This window comes from Crocodylus porosus, unplaced genomic scaffold, assembly GCF_001723895.1.
Source record: "Crocodylus porosus isolate Cpor-Errol unplaced genomic scaffold, CroPor_comp1, whole genome shotgun sequence".
Classification (NCBI taxonomy): domain Eukaryota; kingdom Metazoa; phylum Chordata; order Crocodylia; family Crocodylidae; genus Crocodylus; species Crocodylus porosus.
The window spans coordinates 93,374,560-93,399,031 of NW_017728918.1; the positions used below are offsets into that span (position 1 = coordinate 93,374,560).

The 24,472-nt window shown below is 42.7% G+C and overlaps 1 protein-coding gene across 1 annotated transcript in view; it reads right to left on the minus strand.

The window, feature by feature from the left end:
- The window catches only part of FRK (fyn related Src family tyrosine kinase), an 82,779-nt gene that overhangs the window by 26,694 nt on the left and 31,613 nt on the right, over positions 1–24,472 (minus strand). The window contains exons 2-3 of the mRNA XM_019537940.1: positions 14,352–14,473; positions 212–375 (exon numbers count right to left, since the gene is read on the minus strand). Of these exons, the coding sequence (XP_019393485.1) occupies positions 212–375; positions 14,352–14,473 (286 nt within the window). The remainder of the gene's footprint in view (positions 1–211; positions 376–14,351; positions 14,474–24,472) is intronic.

The window sequence follows — 24,472 nt, forward strand, 5'->3', positions numbered from 1 at the left end:
TGGCACATTTTCTCCTCTAGCTACACAATTATTTGTCCAAAATGCAATACTCTTTTGTTATTAATGTGTCAGCTTCAAGAATGAAATAGTGCTGCTACCCACGACCTCCTAAAATAATCAGATCATCACCATTTTGCAACCTAATATCTTATGACTGATAACTAAAAGGTTAGTTCAAAAAATTTCTTTCACAATTCAGAACAAGCTTTACCTTTATACATGGGTTCCCAAGTGTTACACAGAGTCCATCACCATTCCTACGATAGTAATCAACAAAATCTTTCAAGTTTTTAAAAGTCTTCCTTCTGCTTAAAAAAAAGATCCCCTCATCCATCGTTCTGATCCTGTAGTGTTTCACAGTTGTTCCATCAAAAACTAAAAATAAAATAAATAAATAAAGATATATTAAGTTCCCAGGTGCTAAATATGTACAGTAGTACTGTATAGTAGTACTGCACAATAACACAGTCATGCGGTATAGATTTTAGCCATGTTTTCAAACCAAGAAATTATAGTTAAACTCTTATATGGATATTGAAGTACCTAAATAAAAATGCCCTCATTTTTTCAGATGCCAAGCACTCATACACCACCCTCCCAAAATCCGGCTCTTAGTATTTAGAAACCAAATATGAATTTAGAAACCAGTCAAATTTGAAAATTCGGGCCTACAGAATTTGGCCCAGAGATACAGAAAGGGGTTCTCTGTGGGCAATTCCTACTTCTTGGGCATGTCCACACATGGACTTTAATGCAAAGTAGCCTAATTTACTGTGAATTACTGTGTCATGTCCAAAATTGTGCTAATACGTTAATGCACACTAAAAATAGGCTACTGCACACTGTCACTAAAATAGCATGCACTTTTGCTACTGTGCATTAGGGCAGCTTAATGTGCATTTATTTAGTACCTCACATTAGAGGTACTAAATTTAATATGCAGCAGCAAAAGTGCATTAATGAGTGTGTAGATGTGCCCCTTGTGTCACAAAAGACAATAAAGATTATCTCATTCAACAGCACAATATCTTACTAACATTCCATACATTGGTACTGACATTCCAAATAGCAAGTTCTGGGCTGGCAGAGATTTAAAAGAGAACTAAAACATACCAGATGTACTTATTCTGTGAGGTTCTGAGCACCTGCAACTCCCACAGATATCATCAAGACCTGCAAGTGCTGAATATGTGTGAAAAATCCTGCTGATAATAGCATAGTATTTTCCTTTTGAAAGATAAATGTTTACAATTCTATCTGTAAACACATTATCGGTTATACTCTGTATGCAGAGAAGCACACATTTTCAGTCTTGGAGGCCATCATTAACAGACTAGATGATGGCAATATCCTGAGGGATACACATCATGGGTTTGCTGCAGGTAAGTCTTACTTGAGCAATCTCATTTCCTTTTATGACCAGGTGACCTATCACCTGGACAAGGGGGAAGAGATCAATGTCGTATATCTTGACTTTTAAAAAGCCTTCAAACTGATATCCCATGTTCACCTCTTGGCAAAACTGGCTAACTGCAACCTCAACCTCACCACGATTCGCTGGCTGGGGAATTGGCTCCATGGTAGGACCCAGAGAGTGGTGGTTGATGGAAGCCAATCGTCTTGGTGCGCTGTGACCAGTGGGGTCCCACAAGGCTCTGTTCTAGGGCCTATACTGTTTAACATCTTCATCAGTGTTGTGGGCATTGGTGTCAGAAGCGGACTGGCCAAGTTTGCCAACAACACCAAACTCTGGGGTAAAGCATCCACACCTGAGGACAGGAGAGTGATCACAGGCTCAGGAAATGGGCGGATGAGAACCTGATGGTGTCTAACACCAAAAAATGCAAGGTACTCCACCTTGGGAGGAAAAACCTGCAGCATCCTTATAGGCTCGGCAGTGCTACGCTGGCTAGCACTACAGATGAAAGGGACTTGGGGGTCATGACTGACCACAAGATGAACATGATCCTTCAATGTGATGCTGTGGCTAGTAAAGTGAGCAAAATGCTGGCTTGCATCCATAGATGCTTCTCAAGCAAATCCTGGGACGTCATTGTCCCATTTTATGTGGCCTTGGTGAGGCCGCAGCTGGAGTACTGCATCCAGTTTTGGCCTCCACAATTCAAAAAGGATGTGGAGAAGCTTAAGAGAGTCCAGAAGAGAACTACATCCATGATCCAAGCTCAGGAAAATAGACCTTATGATGAGACGCTGAGAACCATGGGACTCTTCAGCCTAGAAAACTGCAGGCTCAGGAGTGATCTGGTAGCCACCTCTAAGTTTATCAGGGGTGCTCATCAGGATCTGGGGGAATGCTTGTTCACCAGAGCACCCCAAGGGATGACAAGATCAAACAGTCACAAACTCAGCTGCGACTGATTCAGGATGGACATAAGAAAGAACTTCTTTACTGTCCGAGCCCCCAAGGTCTGGAATAGACTCCCACCAGAGGCAGTTCAAACACTCACTTTGAACGCCTTCAAGACACATTTTGATGCTTATCTTGCTGGGATCCTATGAACTCTGCTGACTTCCTGCCCCTGGGGCAGGGGGCTGGACTCAATGATCCTCCAGGGTCCCTTCCAGCCCGAATATCTATGAAAATCTATGAAATTTATTAAATAATTTGCCTTGCAAAAATCCTTTGCATGGGAGCTTCACACATTCCACTCTATTTCAGTAAATTTCTCAGGGTCAGGTTATGATCATGAGGTCCAAGGATGGAAGATAATTATGGAGGTGGTAATATCAATTACCTCTGGAACCATGGCTGCATTTCTACAACCATGCAAAGAATCCTCTCAAGGTAATGGCTCAAGGAGCAGATGAGACAAAATGTGGCACATATGTAGTCTTATACTTGTAGGAACAAGGTCGGGGGAAAGGAACATACACTGTCCCCCCAGTCTCCAGTTCAGGGAAAGTTACAGCTATGTTGCTACTTGTTTCCCCTGTTGCACAGGTTAGGCACTCTCTTTATACACAGACCTGGGGGAGCTGCAAGGATTCAGAATTGGTATGGATAGGTTAACAATATTGATCTGCACATTTAATGGGACTTACAATGAGTGAGACAAAACATAATTTTTCAAAGGCTAAATCAAAGAATAACTCCTCAGAGAGCATGAGGGGGATGTCCCATTATATATTAGAGTATTTTTACATGTGCACTTTAATTAGTGAGCTGTGCTAATTAAAAGCGCCTATGCATCACTGTATCAGCATCACAGCACGTCTCCAGGCTACCAAATGGTGGTGGTGTACTTTGAGCTAAAGCTCATTGGACATGTTTTATTTCAAAGTGCACCATCACCATTTTGTCAGCACAAAGACACACAGTGATGCTGATACACGTGACAGGTGAGGCTGCCAAAACGCATCAATTTCCATGCTCCAGCAGATTTGATTAATCGCATCTACTCCAATGCACTGGATTTCCAACTTATTGGAGCAGGATCCCTGCATGTGTGTAGGAGCTAATGGACTTCCACAAGTTAGTTATACCATAGACAGGGTTCTGTAGATAATGTGGCTGCCACTGAGGTATCCTGGTCCTACAACAGATAGGTTTTAGGTGTCAGAGGGAGGACACATCTAGCAAGGAAAACAAGATTCTTTCGAGTATTCACAAAGACCTACAACTTTTAACACATTTGTTGTGAGCTAGAAGGAAGAGTTACAGATCAAGAGACAAAGGCCTGTGGGACTAAATCAGAGTGTAGAGATATGTAAGAAGGTGCTCCTGTGCCCTCTATTTTTATTTGCTGTCTAGACTTTACAATTACAGCAACAAGTATGAGGTTCAGACAGAGAGAATTTTTAGATCAGGAGAAACATGGAGTTTTCCTATGAGAAGGAAGAGTCTGAGCCTAAGGATAGTTTTTCTGAGCCTGGAGAGCTTGGGACTGAAGTTTTCAGCAGGAACAGTCTTCAGACCTGATAGAGTGGTCCCACATAGTGGAGCTATAAAATAAAAAGAAGGGAAATTTAAAAGTAGTTGTATGTGTCAGTATTCCTGAGATGCTAGGGGATGGATCAGAGGGAGATGAAGCAGTCTGTGCAGGTTGTCAGGGTAGGTTGAGTGCAAGGGAAGAACTAGAGAGCCAACTGTGAAAGGGGAGTATGGATCAACCACTGCTGGGCATCCAGGAAGACCATAATGGGAAAGGGGACTAGAACCAGATTTGAAAAGGAAAGGGTAGGATTAGGACAGACGTAACAATCACGAGGTGATGGACAAAAAACATAATGGATTTCTTGAAAATGTCTCCTATTTTTTCCATTCCTAAAGGGGGAGGGAACAGGAAAGAAAAGAAAATGTTCCTTTTGTCTTCTCACTTCCTGGTCACCTTCTGTTATCCCTTACCAAAATCTCCCTCTACTGCCTGTCTCCTGAGATGAGTAGTGTCCCCACTTTTCATTCTGAGAATGTAATAAGGATTGGTAGAGCAGAAATGGGGGGGAGGGATATATATATAGGCACACATGAGATAGATATAGCTATAGATATAGATATATCTTTAGATATATACATTCTTGAAGTATTAGAACAATTAAAAACATTGTCAGTTGACATTGTTCATTAACTTAATGTGCCAAAATAATAATCTTTGCATTTATAGTACTATCAATTGCAGGAATTCTTCAGCTGCATATGGCATGTAACTTAATTTATAGAAAATATTGGTTACATATAATTACCAAGGATATCATGTAATATAGTTTTCTTCATCATTCATTCAGTTTTAATTGAAATAAAATATCTCCCATGCACTTCCTTAAGCAGTGTCACATTCTATTAAATAGATTTTTTCTTTCTACTGTAGCATGTGTTTTCCACTGAATACCATCAGAGGGCGTATAGATGCTATTGAAAACATAAGGGTTTTTTGTATCTGCCCTGGAATATATATTTTTTAAAGAGCTCTGTTACCTATGTTATCTATATCTGTCTATGTCATTGTGAATAAAGATAAAAACATAAGGGTCAAAAAGTAAATATACTTTCAGTGTGTGTGTGTGTGTCCCAAAATGTCCACAAGTTAGTTATACCATAGACATAGAGTTCTATAGATAATGTATAATCTAAGGATACCACTGAGGTGTCCTGCTCCTACAGCACATAGATTTCAGGTGTAGTTTATGTAGTCAGACGGAAACTGCAGATAATGGTGGGGAACTTCAATCACATAATAGAAGCGGGTGTCAGAACAGGAGAAGGAAGAGGTAGAACTTTAGAGAGTTCATCCAAATAGTAAGAGTCACTAAGAGATGTGTGGGCAGGGAAGAAAGTTTTCACTAGAACTGACAACAGTAGGAGGAAACAATCAAAAATTGATTTTGTGTTTGTATCAAAAGAAATAGAGATAAGGAAGAAAGGAAATATAATTGTGGCATTTAGTGATCAGCGGATACTGAAGGCAGAACTGAGTCTTGCTAAGAGCCCCATAAGATGAATGGAAGTGTGGACATTTAATGTATGATTGCTACAAGATGAAGAGATATGTCAAGCATACACAAGATAGTATGAGGGGTGGAGAACACTGAAGAAATATATTAAGAGTACCAGAGGATGCCGGATGATGGTGAAAAAGAGGACAGGAGAATTCTTCAGGAAGGAAGATCGAAGAACTGTGGGGAAAAGAACAAAAGAGCTGAAAGAGCTACAAATAAAGATGCAGGAGCTTCTAAAGGAAGCTACAGAAGGAAGACAGGTATGACAAGAACTAGAAAAAACCAGACAAGAGATAAAAAATGAAAAGAAAGATGAGAGATAAAATGTTCTTTGCACAAGCACCCAGGGAGGAGAAAACAGAGTGGTCCTGATATTTTTTGACTAGAGTGAAGACAGTGAAAGGAGAGCTAAAATCAGTGCAGCAAGAAGGTGGTACCCTGGTGGAAAAGTAGGAGGTATTGGAGGCAAAGAGAAGATCTTATGAAGTTATATCAGAAGAAGAAAATAAACAGAAAGAAGATGAATGTTTTGCTGAAAAGACTGAAGAGAAAGTAGAAGAGGAAGCAAAGAAGATGGAAGAAAAGATAAGCTTAAAGGAAGTGGAGGAATGCTTAAAAACCTATGGCTGCCTGGTGGTGGTGGTGATGTCCTAAGGGTCCTAGCACCTACCAATTTCAGTTTAGTTTCTCTGCCACAGCACAGAAGGCACCCCTATGGTCCTAGCACCTGCCTTTTTCTATCTATTCCTCTTGCAGTAGCACTGCCCCTCATAATCATATAACCCTCCACCCCCTCCACACACACACACACACACACACACACACACACACACGTGTGACTGGCATCTTCTTTTTTGGAACTGGAAATATGGTGACCCTAGATAGTGAAAGTTTTTAAAGAAATAGCAGAAACAGGAGGGGAGGGGAAATATGTTACAAGAGGCATTGTGATCTTACCTTTTACAAAAGAGGAGAAAAAAACCCTGAAAAACTAGAAACCAATTATATCCCATTTAATATAACTTAAAAGCCTAGACAATGGCTTTGAAAATGAGGAAAAACCTCCAGAAGATAATACATGAAGATCAAGCGTGCACAGTACGAGGTAGAAGGATCTTTGAAGTTATGAGAGTGATCCGAGATGTACTTTCCCATATCTAAAAGAGGAAACAATGGATGTTGTCTACACTTACATTCGATTTGGGATCAGTTGACCTGTGAGTAAAGTACTTACAAGTAAACACTGCCAGGCATGCGTCTACATGTGCAGGGATGTGGGAGTAGATATGCTGCTCCTCGCAGCAAACTGCTTCCACTTTGTGTGGTCCTGCAATGGGCCCCTATCACCACCAAGGAGAGGTCTAGGCTCCCCCTAAGTGCTAGCCCAAGGGCTGGCAGGCAGCACTGGGCCAAGAGGCAACTATCTCCAAGGGCTGTGTGAAGCTTTGGTCTCTATTCAATTCGGAGGAGATTCGGCCCTGTTCAGCGACCAGATCTCCAAAACCAAATCAAATCAGGAGACCCATTAATCTCTCCAAATCAAACCAGAAGCCTCTGATTCAATTTGGAAAGATTCAATGATTCAGCAATAGACACAGCTTTATATGTTTTTTCTACATACCTCAAGGTACCAGGCACAGCTCATAACTGCTGAGATGGTGGGGCAGATGGAGCGTACTTCCAATCCACTTCCAGGTCCACCGTGGAGGGCCCAGGGGACTCCCCCTCACCCTGCCTTCCCCCCCTGGCTCAGAAACTGCTGCCTCTTGGGTCTGGGGGTGGTACTCAGGGCCCTCACGTGGCTGATTGCTGAGCTGGAGAGATGTGTGGGGGGGGTCCATCGCTGAGCATGCAGGGGGGGCCCCACACTCCTGTGGAATGCTCTATCTGCCCCATCATCTCAGTGTTCATGAGCTGCACCTGGTACCTCAAGGTATGTTAAAAAATATATATAAAGCTGTGTCTATGGCTGAATCGCTGATTCTCCAAATCAGAATTGAATCTTCTGATTCAGATTCAGCTGAATTGTATCAGGACAGTGATCCAAATCAGCAAATTGAACCACTGTTCCCTGAATCAGGATGAATCTGAATTGAATATTGTCCACATCAAACACCCCTTACCATCTTCTGGCCAGGGCTGGGACATTGCTCCCTGCCCCAAGGGGATGCCTCCTGCTGGGGCAAAGACAATGTCCCCCTGACCCAGAAGCAGGTAGCTCCTAGTCCCAGCTCCCTGATCTGGGCAGGAGACTTGGAAAGAGCTACAGAGGGGCAGGTCCCAGCCCCTGTCCCAATCCACTCGTGGGGCAGCTAGCAGTGAGCCCCCAGCTGGGCAGGGATTGCCCACCCAGCCGGAGGCTTGCTACTAGGTGCTCCACCAGAGGATGGGGCAATGGGCTCAGACATTCCCCACCCCTGCAGCTCTTCCCAAACCCCGTGCCTTAATCACCTGATTGAGGCACAGGGCTGGGGCATTCCCCTAACTGGGACAGTTTCCAGCCCCTGCTCCATGATCTCAGGGCAAGGGCTAGAGAGCCTGTTCCCTGCTCAGCTCCACAAGTGCAGAGCTGGGTGGGGAACAGGCTGGGGAGCTTGTTACGGATCTCTTAGTGCTGGCCCCACTGTCATGAAGATGGCACTGGGATATAAGAATCTCCCAGCCCCTGCTCCCTGATCACAATGTTGGAGTGGGGGGCTTGGAGCTCCCTGCTGCTAGAAAAAGGGACATAGTCCCCACCCAGGCTCCAGTGGTGGAGCCCACCTCAGCAGCAGGCAGCTCCTGGAGTCAGGGAGCAATCTCCTGCCCTCTGGTTGTTGGCTGACTGGGAGCAGATTTGCTCCTGGTCAGGTATCTACACATGCATTACTGCACAGTAACTACTCATGAGTAAATTTGCTACTTACATTTGCAGGTAGAAAATTTACTCATAATTAGCAATGTTTACTGCACAGTAAGCATGTACCTGTGTAGATGAACATACTTATAGCAGAGTAAACTATGCTACTTCACAGCAAAGTGTCTCATGTAGACGCACCAAGTAGACACATCTACATGCAATCTTAATCCGTGAGCAGTTTACTCTCAAGTAAACTCTCCTGTGTACAAGTCTACATATGCAGGGACCTGGGAGCAGATTTGCTGGCCCTAGCTACAGACTACTCCCACTCCTGCAGCTCTGCAACAGGCCCCTGCAGCAACCAGAAGGAGCTCCAGGCTCCCCCTGGGTGCTAGCTCAGGGGCCAGGAGAAAGATATCTTCAGGTACATTGTTCCCTACCCTTAGGAGCTGCCTGCTGCCATGGCAGGCTCCACCACTGGAGCCCAGATGAGGACAATGTCCCACTGGCCTGGCAGCAGGGAGCTCCCATCCTCCACACCATGATTTCAGGGCCTGGGCTGGGAATTTTTTATCTCACAGCCCAAGTCCCCATGGTTGTGGAACTCAGCCTGAGAGATTCTTCTCTCCCAGTGCCAGCTCCACTGGGAGAGAAAAATCTCCCAGCCCCGGTCCTGTGACTGCAGATCTGTTGAAGGATCTCCCAGCCCTGATCACCCAACCATGGGACTTGGGCTGGGAGATCTTTATCTCCCAGCCCAGGGCCCTGCAATTTCTCAGCAGGGGCTGGGAGCGGTGGTGATGTGTAGGAGATGCACAGGGGTGTACATGCACCCCCTGAGAGCACTGGTGCACCCCCTGACAGCAGCATTCCCTGCTTAGGCGATGGCCAGGGGGGTGGGCAAGAGTGCTGGTGCTCCCCCTGAGAGTGCTGGCCAGGGAGAAAGGGTGCCAGGAGAAGTGATCTTCATAGTTCCCTCATGGCCAATCATGCTGACTAGGAAGAGATGAGTTCCCCCACAGCCGATTGCATGAGCCCAGAAGTGCCAGCGGCACACCACTGGCACTTCCTCATCAGCATGATTGGCTGCAGGTGACCCCTCCCCACCCCAGTCAGTGCGATCGGCAGTGGAGGGACACCCCCCAGTTGCTGACTGGCCACTGGGGGGGTAAGTGCCTTCCCAATTCAGGAGGCACCAGTCACTGATGGCTGGGAGTTCCCTGCTGCTGGCACATTGTTCCTGCCCAGGGTGCAGTGGTAGAGCCTGCCCTGGCATCAGACAGCTCCCAGGGGCAGAGAGCAATCTCCCGCTCTATGGTGGCCGGCTGACTGGGAGCAGATTTGCCTCCAGTCAGCTGTCTACATGTGCATTACTGCATGGATGCTCTGTGTCTACAAAATCTGCAAACAGCTGTTCTATGCATTACTTAAGTTTCACTGGGTCCAGAGGCAATCAACAGTGTGGGGGAGATTAGCCTGATGTATGACAAGCAGTTGTTATTTTAAAGCCCCCAAATAGGTTGGAGGTATTGTGCTAAGAACTGGGCATACACAGAACACAAGACCGCCTTTGAGCCAAAGGTGCAATCCTTAAGCCCTTGCCATGACAGTCCTTAAGCCTGTCAGATAGATGTACAGCTTGACAAGGGGACAGATTTGAAAATTGTTGGGTAATTTTTTCCTAGCTTCTCTTTCATATAACTCCCTCCCCATTAGTGTCCACTGTCTGCAGCTATCTTTTACATTTCTTTGCAAACCTTCCTAAACAGAAGAGTGGGGCTTACGCGGTGGGGTGCGGGGAGAGTACATGTGTGTGGTGGGGTGTGTGCACATAGCAGTGAGCAGGACTTCCCTCAGAGGTGTGTGGGTGTGGGTGGGTGTGTGGGTGTGGGGGGTGCATGTAGGGAAGGGGGTGGAGTTTGGGGGGGAGGAGGGTGTGGTTGAGTGCAGTGTTTGTGGGGTGTGTGATTGTGTGTGGGGAAGGACGTGGTTGTGGGGTTTTCAGGGGAGGGTTTATGGGTTTGGTGGGGTATGCATGGGAGCCCTCTGCATATGCCCCCCTGAGCTAGTCAGCACCCATCCAGTAAAAGCCTGGAGCCTACATGCCCTGCAGCACCTCCCCACCACCACCATGAGCACGCAGCCCCAGCCCCACCCCACATCCACTCTGGACTCACCCCAATTGGAGACCAGCCAGAATCCATGCACACAGCCCGCCCCACACTTGTACTGCATCACCTGCCTATGGCACTTCCTGCCACCTGTGGGCACACAGAGGGGCTGGGGTGTCTACCTTTCTAAGTAGCCCAGGCAGTGGTGGCTCCTTTCAGATGCTGCTGCTACTGGCCCCAACTCCACGGTACCAGTGGGGACCTGCGCACATAGCCCTAACCCAGCCCACCCTACAACTACTCCAGACCCACCTGCACTAGACAATGGCAGTGGCAGTGGCAGTGGCAGTGGCAGGGGCAGGGAAGAAACAGTTGCTCAGCATGGAGGAAAAGAATCCCCTCCCCCACAATGCTGCCAGGCTCTTCCTAACGCAGCCACCAAGAACCTGCACCCAGGCTGCCCTGTGTCTGGCTCTGTGCTCTCACCACTGCCCCACTGGGCAGCCTGGAGCTGGTAGTGACAGTGGCAGAGATACAGGACAGCCCAGTGCAGGCTCTGGGTGGCTGCAGCTGGAAGGGTCCAGCATTGGCGAGGGGGAGGGACCACTTTTCCCCGGTGCTGAGCATCAGTTTCTGCCTGGCCACCACTGCTGCCCAGCACAGGTAAGTCTGGAGTAGGCACGAGGCGGGCCAGGTCAGGACTGTGCACACGGGTTACCACCAGTACCGTGGGACCTGGGCCAGTGGCAGTAGCATCTGGAAGGAGCCACTGCTGCCTGGGCTGCCTAGAAAGGCAGTTCAGCTGCGGAGCTGCCCCAGCCCTGCTGCGTGCCAGGGTGTGGCAGAACATGCCACAGCCAAACACTACCTAGGCCAGGTGAGACTGAGGGACCCTCCACAGGCCAGATAAAGAGCTTCCATGAGCCATATCATCCCACAGGCCATATTTTGCCTACCCCTTCACTAGCACATGCTTATCCCTATGGAAAGGGACAGGGTGATCTTTACACTGAAACCTGAAGGCAGATAAGCATTAAGCATCCTGAATACCCTATATCCATGCAATTTACTGAAGAAAGGTAGGGCTTCTTTCATTGAAGGTTTGATAACAAATAAATCTGTGTTTTAATTTTATGTATAAAATAATACATGGTAATAATATATCTGGTTGGTTTCTTTTTTTTTCAAAGAACAAGATTACATTGCCATTAAATACAATCTATCTTTTAGATGCCATTATCCCAGGGAAGAAAAAAAAGGAAGAGAATCCTGCTATTATTGGCAATGACATTCAATTAAATTGAACACATCTAAATTATAGCTTTTAATTAAAAAGAGACGATGCCTAAAATGGCACCAACATGTTTAAAATTTAATACGTTTTACACCAGATGATGGAGATATCAACATAAAAGTTTCTCCTACAATATGTACATTTTTTTAATGGAAATATATGTTTTAAAAATGTCAGCCAGTTTAATTGATAACAATGCAGCCCACTGGCCTATCTACAGTTTGATGTGTTCCTAGTTTAACTGCTTTTAATTCTAATTCTTATTTGCCATTTATGAAATATGATTTCTTTCCACAGTGACATCTTTAAAAATGCTCATCTTTTAAAATGAACCTTTCATTTCCATTTCCAATAAAGACCATTAGAATATTCATCTATTTTTGAGTCCCTTATATTTTACATGCATTGGTGAGGAATTAGCAGGGAACTCTTATTTTTTTAATCGTGGGGGCTTGGAAAGAAACCTTTTTCACAGGTTTTTGATTATTAGTTACTTCATATGCAATGCTTGGGCCAGGGAGCTAAAGAGATTAACATAACCCTGTCATTATACAACTTTATACAATTAAACACAATTTTAAGTGTCACACACACAGATACCACAACCTGCTTGCTCTCATGGCAAACAGCCACCATTACATTTTTTAATGCTTTTATAAAGATACAGAGGAAGACAAAAACCTGATAATAGTTTAGATACAAAGCATTAAATAAGGCCCCTGTTTAACTATATTCCTTATTCCTTTTTTCATTCAGCTAGAGAGTTTTTTTATAGAGGATAAAAACACTTTTTGACAGTCTCTTAGATCATATTAATCATAAAAGTATTTTTTATTGGGGGAAAGGAAGAAAAGTTAACTGAACTGGATGGACTACATCTGAGAGTGCTGAGGGAATTGAATAGAGTCATTGCAGGACCATTGGCAAAGGTATTTGAAGGCTCATGGTGCTTAGGAGAGGTCCCAGAAAACTGGAAAAGAGTCAACACGGTGCCAATTTTTAAGAAGGGAAAGAAGGAGGATTGGGAAACTATAGGCCTATCCGTTTGACCTCCATGCTGGGTAAAATTTTTGAAAAATTATCAAGAAGTCCATTTATGAGAAACTAGCAGAAGGCAGGATGCTGAAGGATAGCAAATGTGGTTTTGTTGTGGGCAGGTCATGTCTGACCAATCTTGTCTTCTTCTATGATCAAATAATGAACCACTTAGATGTGGGAGATGCAGTTGATGTCATATACTTGGATTTTAAAAAGACCTTTTATATGGTCCCCAATGATGCTGTTATAAAATAAAAGGTGGGGGGTAGGGATTGTTGGCTGGCAGAGTGCATGGTCAGGTGGATTGGGAAATGGCTAAGGGATCAAACCCAAAGCATGTTATTGGATGGGTCTGTATCGTCTTGGCAGGAGGTAGCCAGTGGTGTCCCACAGGATTCAGTTCTTGACCCCATGCTGTTCAACATCTTTATCTATGATTTAGATGAGGATGTGGAAAGCGTGCTGGCCAAGCTTGCAGAAGATATTATGTTATGGGGAAAAGTGGTCACTAGGGGTGCACCTATAGAGATTTTTGAGGCTGATATCGATGGCCAATTTTAGCAGTCTCTGGTGTAGTTCATCCAGTCCTGCTGACTTGTAGATATTCAGCCTCTCTAGGTTTTCCCCCCACAAGATCTTCTCCAACTATGGGAAGGTGATCACCCCCACCTTGATCATCCTGTATCCTGTCAGCAGGCTAACACTCGTGGATGAAGTTTCCATGGTGTCACAGTGAAATTAGCCTACCGTCTTGTTCCTCAACTTATGCTGTAATACACTCCAGTAACAACAAAATGCTTTACTGAAGTAATGAAGTATTGGCAACAATCCCAAAGCAAAAAAACCCCCAAAGAATCACTAGACTGTTTGTGAGCAATGTCTGACTTGTGGCAGGCAAAATCCATCATGGAATAATGATACCCATTAGGACTAGTATCTTTCAGAACAAAATGTGTGTGCACATGTGTGTGCCTGTGTGCATGTAAAACATTCTGTTCCCTTTCTGGTAGTCCAGTCTTTTATGTAAGAGTTTTATCATGAAGCCAGTTCTATGTTTTGAAGCCAGAATAATGGACTTTGAGTGAACAAAGAAACAAACCCACTAACAGAGATTAAACTAACTTTTTTGCTGAAATCTGATCACATGTTTCTAATTGTAGCTATGCAATCCTCTGTCATAAAAGATCAATATAAATTCCAAGGACATATTGTAACAGAAGTTCTTCTGTTTTCATAACCCACTTAGATCTGCCAACATGTGTTTAATTTTCACTGTGTGTACCCATCAGTGATTAGTCTACAAATGTAATATCCTTGTGGTTTTTAATTATGAAAACAGTTCAATTTCAAGGCAGCTGGAAAAAATGAAAAACAATAAGTACAAAAAAGTTAATTTCTATTTTGCGCATATTCATAAATAAAGAGTTATAAAATAAAAAAGTTAGTAGAGCCTACTGGTTCTTGCCAACTTTTCTTTTATATATCTCCTGGGAAGAAGAGATTATTACAGATTTTAATTCCACTGTCATTCACACAGTTTATCACTTGAGAAGACAGGGAAAAAATAGGCTAAATGAGGAGCTCTTAAGACATTTCTTCAGATGAAAACTAATACCTGAAAGTGAGAATTCTCCTTTTAAACTTTCACTTTCTCGAATTAGGAAGGCTCCTTTCTGGTTTCCAGGGTAAAGCAGTTGTTTCTCTGCATCTGCTCGTTTGATCGAGCCAAAAAACCATCTAAACAAGGGAAGAAAAATAATAAAATTAATTTACCAGTCAGTAATAATTACCTTAAGAGACAGTTACACTCTACTAAGCATACAACCTGGCATATGTTATTTTTTTCCAAACAAATGAAGTGGTATTTTGATAGCATTTTTATTTGGTCACTGAAAAGAAAACACCCTCATGTTCTTAGGAACTATGACCTGCAACTCTGGAGAATAAAAACAACTCAACCCTAATGTAGGTCGATGTCAAAAGTCCTATTAATTTCCATGAGCCCTAATTTCCACCTGTGAGAAAGAGCTCTTATCTTAAAACAAGACTCAGCTAAATATCTTTATATAGTTTTTTAAAAATATTTGGTGTCAAATCCTGTTTAATTTATACAAGGATATATATATATTTATCAATAACCTTCTTTTATATTTGATTAATTATATTTGTACTGAATTAAACAAACTATTTTTAAATGAACTAAGTTATATTGAAGAGATTCTTTACTCCTCCAGCTCCTACTTAATTTACAAAATGACTGACTGGGAGTAATTTCAATCCTACTGCTGTTAGATATATGTGTAAAAGCAGTGTCTTTCCCACATCACTGAAAAATCTTGAACATCTGTTTATGGCCTATAAAAATCAGCTCATTTTACAGTAGATGTATACCATTTCACACATGTTAACACCTCTGATTTACAAACACTGTGTCAGAAGCATTGTTTCAGCTGGAACTCTGAAAGTGAAGGTTAGCTGATTTTACGGTTTTCTTTGATACAAGAATTAACCTGACAAAGAAATAAGTTGATTATTCAGTATTCTCAGGTGGAGCTGTTTAGTTCCTCGCTAACAGACTAATCAAACTCTGAGGTCAGCCCCATCCCTCCTTCAAACTAAGAGTGATGGACAGTTTTAAGAATTGTGGTATGTTTATCCATTTGCGTTACCAGGAAGTCCTTTTTAATTCATTACTGATAAGCCTGATATGCAAATGACCAGAAAAAAATCAATGTATTATGTGACATGTAAGTTGCTTACTCTGCTACTGAATTGTTTCGTCTACTACCAATGATAAAGTCAGAAATAGTTATCAACAAATTCCTTTTTGGGGAAAAGCTTAACAATTAACATATACAATACTGCTGTAACAGCATTTGGCAAAAAATGCAAGAAAAATACAGACTGATTTGAAGAGAACTCTCCAACCCTTCTGCCACTAGTTGACAACAAAAAGCACTAATCATCTACAGTAAATCGCCCAATACCATCACCCTGGAAAATCTGAGAAAGGCTCAAAGTGAAATGCAAAAGGAGGTTGGAAAGCATGCTGAAAATTTTTGGCTGAAACTCTGCAATGAATTTTGGAAAGCAGCTGATAGCCACAGAATTTACCGAGGTTTCAAATGAGATTGGTCCAGTTATTTAGAAAACAGTTCCACTGAAAGACTTAAATGGAAATGGCATCACTGATAAACAAAAACAACATCAGGACTGGACTGAATACTGTGGAATTCTGAGACTGAAATCAAACAAAAAACTCAAAGGATTACCACAATTCAAAGTTATGATGGTTTTGGACAACGAGCCTACATTAGAAGATTTGCAGAAAGCCATTAAATTGACCCTGGGGAACAAGGCATCCAGCAGTGACTGTTTGCTTGCTGAAATCTACAAATGTGCCAACAACAGAGTACTTGAAGAGTACTCCATGAAGTTATACTGCTCTGTTGGAAAGAGGAAGTGGTACCACAAAATTTCAAAGGTGCTTGTTTTGTATAATTATACAAAACAAGGGGAATAGAAGTGATTGTTGATGGTTATAGAAGTATTTCCCTGTTGAACATCAGAGAAGTTGCCAATTGCATTGTGTTCCATAGGCTGGGATCTCTAGGTCAGTGGTTCCCAACACAGTGCCTGTGGGCGCCATGGCGCCCCCCGAGGTTTATTCCAGTGCCAGCATGCATTTTCACAATCAGTAAAAATCATTATTCCATTAAAAAATGCTGTCACTGCTGATTGACCTCAGAACAGCAACACTTCAAAAAAAGTTTCATAGGCTGTACACAATGGCCGCCAAAATGGGACTGAGTCAGTCTGATTGATGCAGTGATGGATTGGTGCTTACAACTCCCTCCCCAAACAAAACTATGCACATGAGCATATCCAGGATTCTAAATTCTAAATATTAATATTCATATTGATGCCCGCTTCTTTTTCTTTTAATTTCAAATGTTGGGAACCCCTTCTCTAGGTGAAAGAATTTATCCTGAAAGCTAATGCAGGTTTTGCTCAGGATGCTACACCACTGACATGGTCAAGCAACTGCAAAAGAAATGTCGAGAAAAATGAATACCACTGTACATAGCCATCATCAATCTGATGAAGGCCTTCAACAGACAGACATGGTTCTTTGGATAAATCTGATACAGCCTATACCCCTTCAACAGACAGGGCTTTTTCACTATTGTGAAGAAACTGGGTTGTCCCCCCAAACTGTTGAACATCATTTGTTCATTACATCAAGGTATAAAGGCAACTGTAGTATATGAAAACAAAGAATCAAAATGCCTTTGACACTGATAATGGGGTGAAACAAAGGGAGTGTCTTAGTCCCAGTTCCCTTTAATATCTACCTTTTCATTCCTACTTCTTCATGCATTCAAAGACAGCATGATGGCATTTATCTTTGAAACACACTAGATGGACATTTGTTTAACATTGCAAGTTTAGAGCAAAAACCAAAGTCAAAGAGCTGGTTCTAAGAGATTCCCTGTTTATGGAGGATGTAGCCTTGATTGCCCACAGTAAATCTTCCCTGCAAAATTTCTTGGGCTGATTTTCTGAGTCACGCAAGAGCTTTGAGTTGACAATTAGTCTCAAGGACACTGTGATCATGTACCAAGGGGGGTGGCAGTATCTGACATCACTCCCGGGGGTAAATCTCCTGGCACCATTGATGGCTTTTGTTACTTGAGTTAAGACTGAATGGACTAATAGAATCAGAAAAGCAGCTATGAATTTCCACCCATTATAAAAACATGCATGGAATAACACCAAACTATGAACTAAGTACTTAAGGTAAAGATGCAAATCTATGAGACTTGAGTGCTGTCTGTGGCAGTGTGCCTCTTCAGGATTGGTTATGAATCCCCTGGATTCTCTGCTCTCACTTTCTGGGGGCAATGACCCCTTTAGTCTCCCACCATGCCTTGATGTTATTTGTATAGGAGGGAGGCTGCCCCAGGGCTTCCCAGATTACCAAGTGCATGTAGTCCCTGCCATATGGGCTAATTGCATGGCTCTGTTCCATCCGTACACCATCCCCCATGCCTCATTGATGTTTCCTTCCTTGTCTGTGGTTCCTGGGCCCCCTTTGGTCCCACACTCTCAGCCTCTCAATTTGGGCTCCACACCCCTCCCTGGGTACCTAGGGACCTCCTCCTCCCCTTTAGTCCCTCCCCAAACCTCCAGGTTCCTTCTTGCTGTGCTCTCCAAGCTAATGTTCTAGAGCTTCAGTCATCCTGCTAAGGTCGTTTTCTATCAGCAGACTCCAAGATGTTATTGCTGGCTCCTTTCATGTCTGGGCTTATATCCCACCTAAGCCTAGCCTGCCTCCAAGGTCAGCTGACTCCATAATCAATCCTGGCTGTGCCTGCAGGCCACCTCAGTGCTAACCTGCCTGCTTCTTAAAGTGGCAGTAACACCAAGCCTTCTGCCACACTGTCATCCCTGCTTTATGGTTCAGAAACATGGACTATATATGGTAGGCACATCAAGATTTTGAACAGCTTCCACCTAAGATGTCTGTGTAAGACCTTGCAAATGAAGTGGGAAGACAAACAAAGAAAGAGATGCTAGAGTGTGCAGGACTGACTCACTTAGAAACCACTATCAAGAAGAGGTTGTCATGGATTGGCCATGTCTGGAGAATGCGGGGAGACCATATCTCCAAGAATATTTTGTACACCTCTAGAAAGTAAGATCACCCTCTATGGCAGTACAATGATGTGTGCAAAAATGGTATGAAGTCATTCCACATCAATGTAGAAAGATGGGAGGAACACGCGGAATCCCTTCTGATCTGGAAAGAACATCTGGTACTGGGTGCAGAACAACATGAAGCTGCTTTGATCCAGACGATGAAAGCAAAGTGAAAAAGAAAGCAGTGTGCTGTAAACTTGGACTCCAGCTCAGACAACACATGGATCTGTGAAACTTGTAACAAGCTGTGTTGCTCTGGAATTGGCCTTGCCAGCCATAGGTGGATTCATCAGGCACCTGACTAGACCACTTATGCATACACCATGGTCCAGAGGATCAACAGTTACCTACTGATACCAGTGAAAAAGTCAGAAATAGTCATCAACAAATTACTTTACTACCTGGAATGTTTAGAATTATAAACAGGAATTAAGGAAATAAATTAGAACACAAGATGAAACATTCAAATGAAAATATTTTGCGTGTTTGATTGAGAGTATGAGCAATATTTCAAGAATGAAGAACTAGAAGATGACATACGTAGACATATTTGGCCACAATGAAACTGCATATTTGCTTTGCTTAGTTATAACAATACATTAAGTAGTTTTACATGCCATAAACTTCTCACCTCAGACAAGCTCAATTATATATCAGTCCTCTGATTTTTCAATACTTTCGATGAAACTGCAAGTAAGGCAAAAACACTGCTTTTTCCCTTATAGTAATAGAAAAGTTACATATGCAGACTCCTATAGCTAAAGTACTGTAAAAAAGCCAGATAAAACAGTAATGCTCAATCCTGAGCCTGTAAACCATATCTGGCTTATGGGACCATGTCAGCCAGCCTGCTGGGCCTCCCAAGGGTCTGCAAATTTGACAGTAGGGAAGTGGTGGCAGCATTAATTGCCATTTGCCTCCTGCCAGATGTCCAGATCTGTGGGGAACCTGGCAGGCCAGACAAATTGCTAGATTGGGTTTGTAGTGTTGGGGTATTGTGGGACTGAAATCCAGTGCATGTGGCTGTGCCAAGGCAGTGTGGGTCCTAAACTGGGCATGTGGGGCCAGGCTGAGGCAGCATTAGGCCTTATCTGGGCATGCTAGTGTACAGCTGTGCAGGGCCCAATCCAGGCATGCCAATCCCACAAGGAATACAGCCTGCAGGCTGCTCCACACCCCTCATCTATGTGGCAGAGCTGAAAGGTTGAGCACCACTGAGCTAAAAAATCAAAAATGGCTCCATAAAGAAAAAAGCTCCTTGTAAACCACTCCAAGAAGGCCTTGATACTTACTTGGCAAAGGAGATTTTGAATAACTTCCTGTAAGCTGTCAGCTATTTTAAGTGCTAGAGATAGAGTGATTCTTTAGTTACATGTGCTCTGGAAAATAAATGAATCAATAAATATGCAAATCCACTGACAGAAACACTGATCAAATGCATAAGGGGAGGACAAGGTACTAATTCAATCCACTACTCAAATATCATATAAAATGTAAGCTGTCCCAGTAAATAAATGAGGACCTCACTGAACAATATAAAACTTGTTCCAAATAGAACACAGCCAAACCATTTTAAACTACATTTTTTTCAGATAAGTGAACTGATATTTCTCTGTCAAATCTGTGGACAGTATGAGTTCATTCCAGTAACAGTAAACAAAATAAAATTATATGTTTTAGGAATAAGACGTTAAAAGAGGAGTGAAATGTCATATATATTTTTCAGAGAAAAGTGAAACTTCCCTTCAAGCTCTTAGAAGAGCATATTTTGGCTGGCAGTCTAAATAACTACTATTATAAATCTAATGTCATATAATAAAGACAAATGAAGCATAGCTTGTGAAGAAGAGAAAAAAAAAGAAAGCAAGTTGGTCAGGAAGCTCATTTGTATTCTTCTCCCATTTCATATTATCTATATATAAATGCACACACTATATTAAAGCATTAAAGTCAAAAAACATACTTAATAATACAAAGTACTGCATATGTAAGAGGAGACCAATTTATGGCTCATTTGGGAAATACAGCTTAAAATTCCATTAAGCCTTTGTATGTAAAATCACAGCCATAACATCACATTAGCAGAGACACTGATTTGGAAAATCAATTAAAATCCAAAATAAAGTACTTGATTGCCTACAAGTTAAGTGTCACAATACCTAACATTTAGACATCTGATCCTTAGAGCCAAACCCCAAAATAAGCTGCTTGACTCTGTGTGTAGTACAGGGAGAAGTTAGGCATCTTAGTAGGGCAATCCCAAAAATTTACAATCTGAACAGGAAACCATCTAAAGCTACCAACAAGAAATTTTGAAAATGGGAGTATGTCCAAATTCCTGCCACTTGCTTGTGCTCAGAACTGCAAGGAAGTCACTTTTTTCATCTATTTGGGATCCAGAACTGGAATCCTCCTCTCAAAACAGTCATCTACAAATATATGAATGAATTAATCAGTGCACTCTTAAGAGTCAACCAAAAGCAATGATTGTGCGGTACTTAAACCATTTGTCCAAGAAGTGGAAGACCTGGAATTTGTTCTTTCCCAGCCTTCAGGGTTTCAAATCCACATCACCTACCATCCAAAATGGCCTAGCCACTAGATTGAGTCTGTGCCAGAGCATTCTCAAATTTTCATGATGAAGTTGAAATGCAGTAAAGATTCATAAAGCTGGAAGGAAAGCAAACCAGAGGAAACAAATACTATGTCTAGTGGTGAAGTCAGGAACCTTAAAAGAAGTCCTTAGTGCTGATCCCTGCTTTCAAGTTTCTTTCTATGATCACTGGGAGGGCGGGGGGCACGCCTTGGTGTTTTTTTGTTTGTTCTTATTGGTCTTTGTTTCTTTTTATCTAATGGCCATTTAATGTAAGATATATAAAGAGTGGATAAAAGGACCAGAACCACAGGATTTCAGCTTCTGAGCTGGTGCCCTAACCACTATATTACATGACCATACTACCTTCTCTATGATCTCCATTGGCTCCATTCATCTTACCCAGTTTTCCAGTTTGAACTAGAAGAGTGAAGGATTCTCACAGGACAGGAGTTGGCAACAAGTGGCCCAGGGGCCAGATACAGCCCATGGAGCCACTGGATTTGGCACTTAGAGCCTGAGGGTTTTGCCTATGTCTGCATCTGCATGGGGTTAAGCAGTGAGGAGCTGTGTCAGAGTCCGGCAACATTCAGCTGAGCACTTGCTCCTGCAGCCCCCTTACCTCCCCCTGGCTGCAGGGTGGGTGCAGCTTCCAGCTGGTGAGGAGCTGCACTGGGGCTGGGCAGCCGGAAGCTGTATCCACACCGCTACCACTTCTCCCTCCCCACTGCCACTCAAATGCAAGGCTGAAGCTGCGGCAAAGCAGACAGCTTCCAGCTGCCTGGCTCCAGCAGTGCATCCCACTAACTGGAAGCTGTACCCACGTTCCAGTGAGGAGCCAAGGAGCTGGGAGAAGTGGCAGTGGCATGAGTGCAGCTCCCAGCTACCTAGCCCTGGCACAGGCACAGGGAAAGCCCTTGCCAGAAGCCACCTAGACCATGTCAAACTGGAACTTGACTATTCCAGTTTGTGGAAGGTTGATGATAAATCTGATTCTTCTCAGGCTAGGGAGGAAATTAAACCAGGTCTCTTATTTTCTGAGTGTAGGCTCTAAGCCACAGGCTATTAAATAGAAGGTAGAGCAACTCTTCCTGTCCGGCTGTGTTTTAAAAATAAAACCATCACACTGAAATTTTGTGAAAAGCCCAGCCTGCCAATGTGTGTTAGGCATGCTCAAAGTACTCCTATCAAATCAAATCTGTCAGGGTGCCCCCCCGCCTGGCTCCTGTATCTCAAGGGAACTTAGGCAGGAACCTAAGTACTCAGGCCAAGGTTGTTCTGGGTATGCATACAGAGAGCTACAGGCTCCCGGGGAATTTGTAGGTGTCTTTCAGGTCAAAAAGAAGGGCAATAAATGACTATATGTACCTGCAGGGTTAGGCAGCTGCTGAATGGGAGATGTTGGTGGGGAGAAGTGAGATTATGATTTTGGACCTATATTTCATTTAGTGCCTGTGTCCTTAAATGGGTCCAGTCTTGTATCTCTTTTAATTCAGTAGGTTTTAAAACATGTACTTAAAAATCAGCAAACATGTAAGTGCTCTTTTCAATAGGGCTCCAATTCCTGAATGGGGCTAGTATTTTTTCAAACTATAGATCTTCTTGAGCACATCTACAAGTGCATTAATGCATGTTCAATCTAGTACCTCCGTTGTGAGGCATTAGGAAAAAAGTGCATTAGCCTGTCTTAATGTGCATTAACTGAAGAGCACAGTTTTTAAAGTGAAGCTTAATGCACATTAGCCGATTTTAATGTGCATTAACTAAACAGAATGTTTTTTTAGAGCATTTTTATATGTGCCGTGTGACATGGCACTGGGAACTTTAATTAATTAGCAAGCCACCCTCATTAAAAGTGCCTATCTGTCACATGTATCAGTGTCCCCCCCATGCACGCCCACACTGAAAAAATGGCGGCAAGGCACTTTGAATTAAAGCTCATCAATCGTGTTTTATTTCAAAGTGCCCTGCTGCCATTTTTTTCAGCATGGAAACTTGCTGGGACATTGGTACAGGTGACATGAAAGGCTGCCAGAGTACATCAATTTGCACACTCCGATTAATCGAGTCTGCTCCAACATGCTGGATTTCCAGCATGTTGAAGCAGAATCCGTGCACCTGTATAGGAAGGAGCCTCTAGTGATGCTTTAATGTGCAATAAAAATAGGCTAATGTGCTTTAAAGCACACTTGTAGATGCACCACTTCTGCTTGGGGAAATATACTTTTGCAGTTTATGAAAATTTTAATGGGGCTTTTATGTCTATAAGTAATCAGGGGCTTAAAACCAGGCATAATAATTTAACACTTTGGATCACTTTTTTTACATTGCTGTTGGGACACTTCATGTAAAGCAATGTGACACCCTTATCTATTGTACGACTGAATGCTATTGCAGAGGACTGGTCATGATGGTTCAGAAAGTCCCTTGTATCTCTCTTGTAGCAAAGACTTTCAGGTAAATATGGAATATTGTGGGCTCTGCTTCAATGCAGCTTAAAAGCAGCTGATCCTTTAAAAGAGTAAAAGAAATAGGCTAGAGACATGGGCTACAAAGCAAACATCTTTTACAAAGAGAAATGCATCAGGTGTATTCTTTCACCATGAAAACTGTATGATTTGATTAACGTGATTCAGGAAGAGTTGTGTGCCAATGGAAACCCTCCACTCACCTTCCTTAATGCCAAGTTGAATAATATGGCTAGAAAGGGGATCCAAACAGAGTCATTGGGTATACTTTGTTACCATGCAATTCCAGGTATGGTGTCAGCAATGAATAAAATAATCATATATTATCCTCACCCCCAAAGGGACAAGTTTAACTGAGATCCACTTTAAGTTCTTACAAAACTGTACTCAATTTAAAGTACTATTTTCATTATAAACGGATATATATAAATTCCTAGGATAAATCTCCAGGGGCCCATTTAAAATTTTAGTGATTTAAATTATGTGTGAAAGGCTTTTAGTATTTTGCATCAGCTACAATTGTGCATCTTAGAGGAATGTACACCCTAGAGATGGTATTAGCATGTCAAAGTAATTGCTTTGTATGAGAGGAGGCTCTGAAGGAAAGGAAGATGAAATCAAATTTGTATTCATATCCTCAATTAATCCCTAATACTTTTTGAGCTCAAAGGTTACATGAAAGTTTTGAAAACAGCTCTCTTTAATAAAAGAACAAGGTAACCCCTGTCCATTAACCTTCTAGTCAATTCAAATTGCTTTATTGGCACCTGACAGTTTCATTTCACTTCAACAGGCAGCTGAATCACAGTTTTACTTCCTCTAACAGTTTGGTTTTGCTGTATTACCAGCTCCAGGTTTAACTTGTATTTCTCCGTAGCTTGGATTGAATGAAATGAGACTTTCAGATCAAGCTAGCTAACCTTAAATCACTTGGGTGTATTAACTTTAGTTAACCGTTTCAATGATGACAAG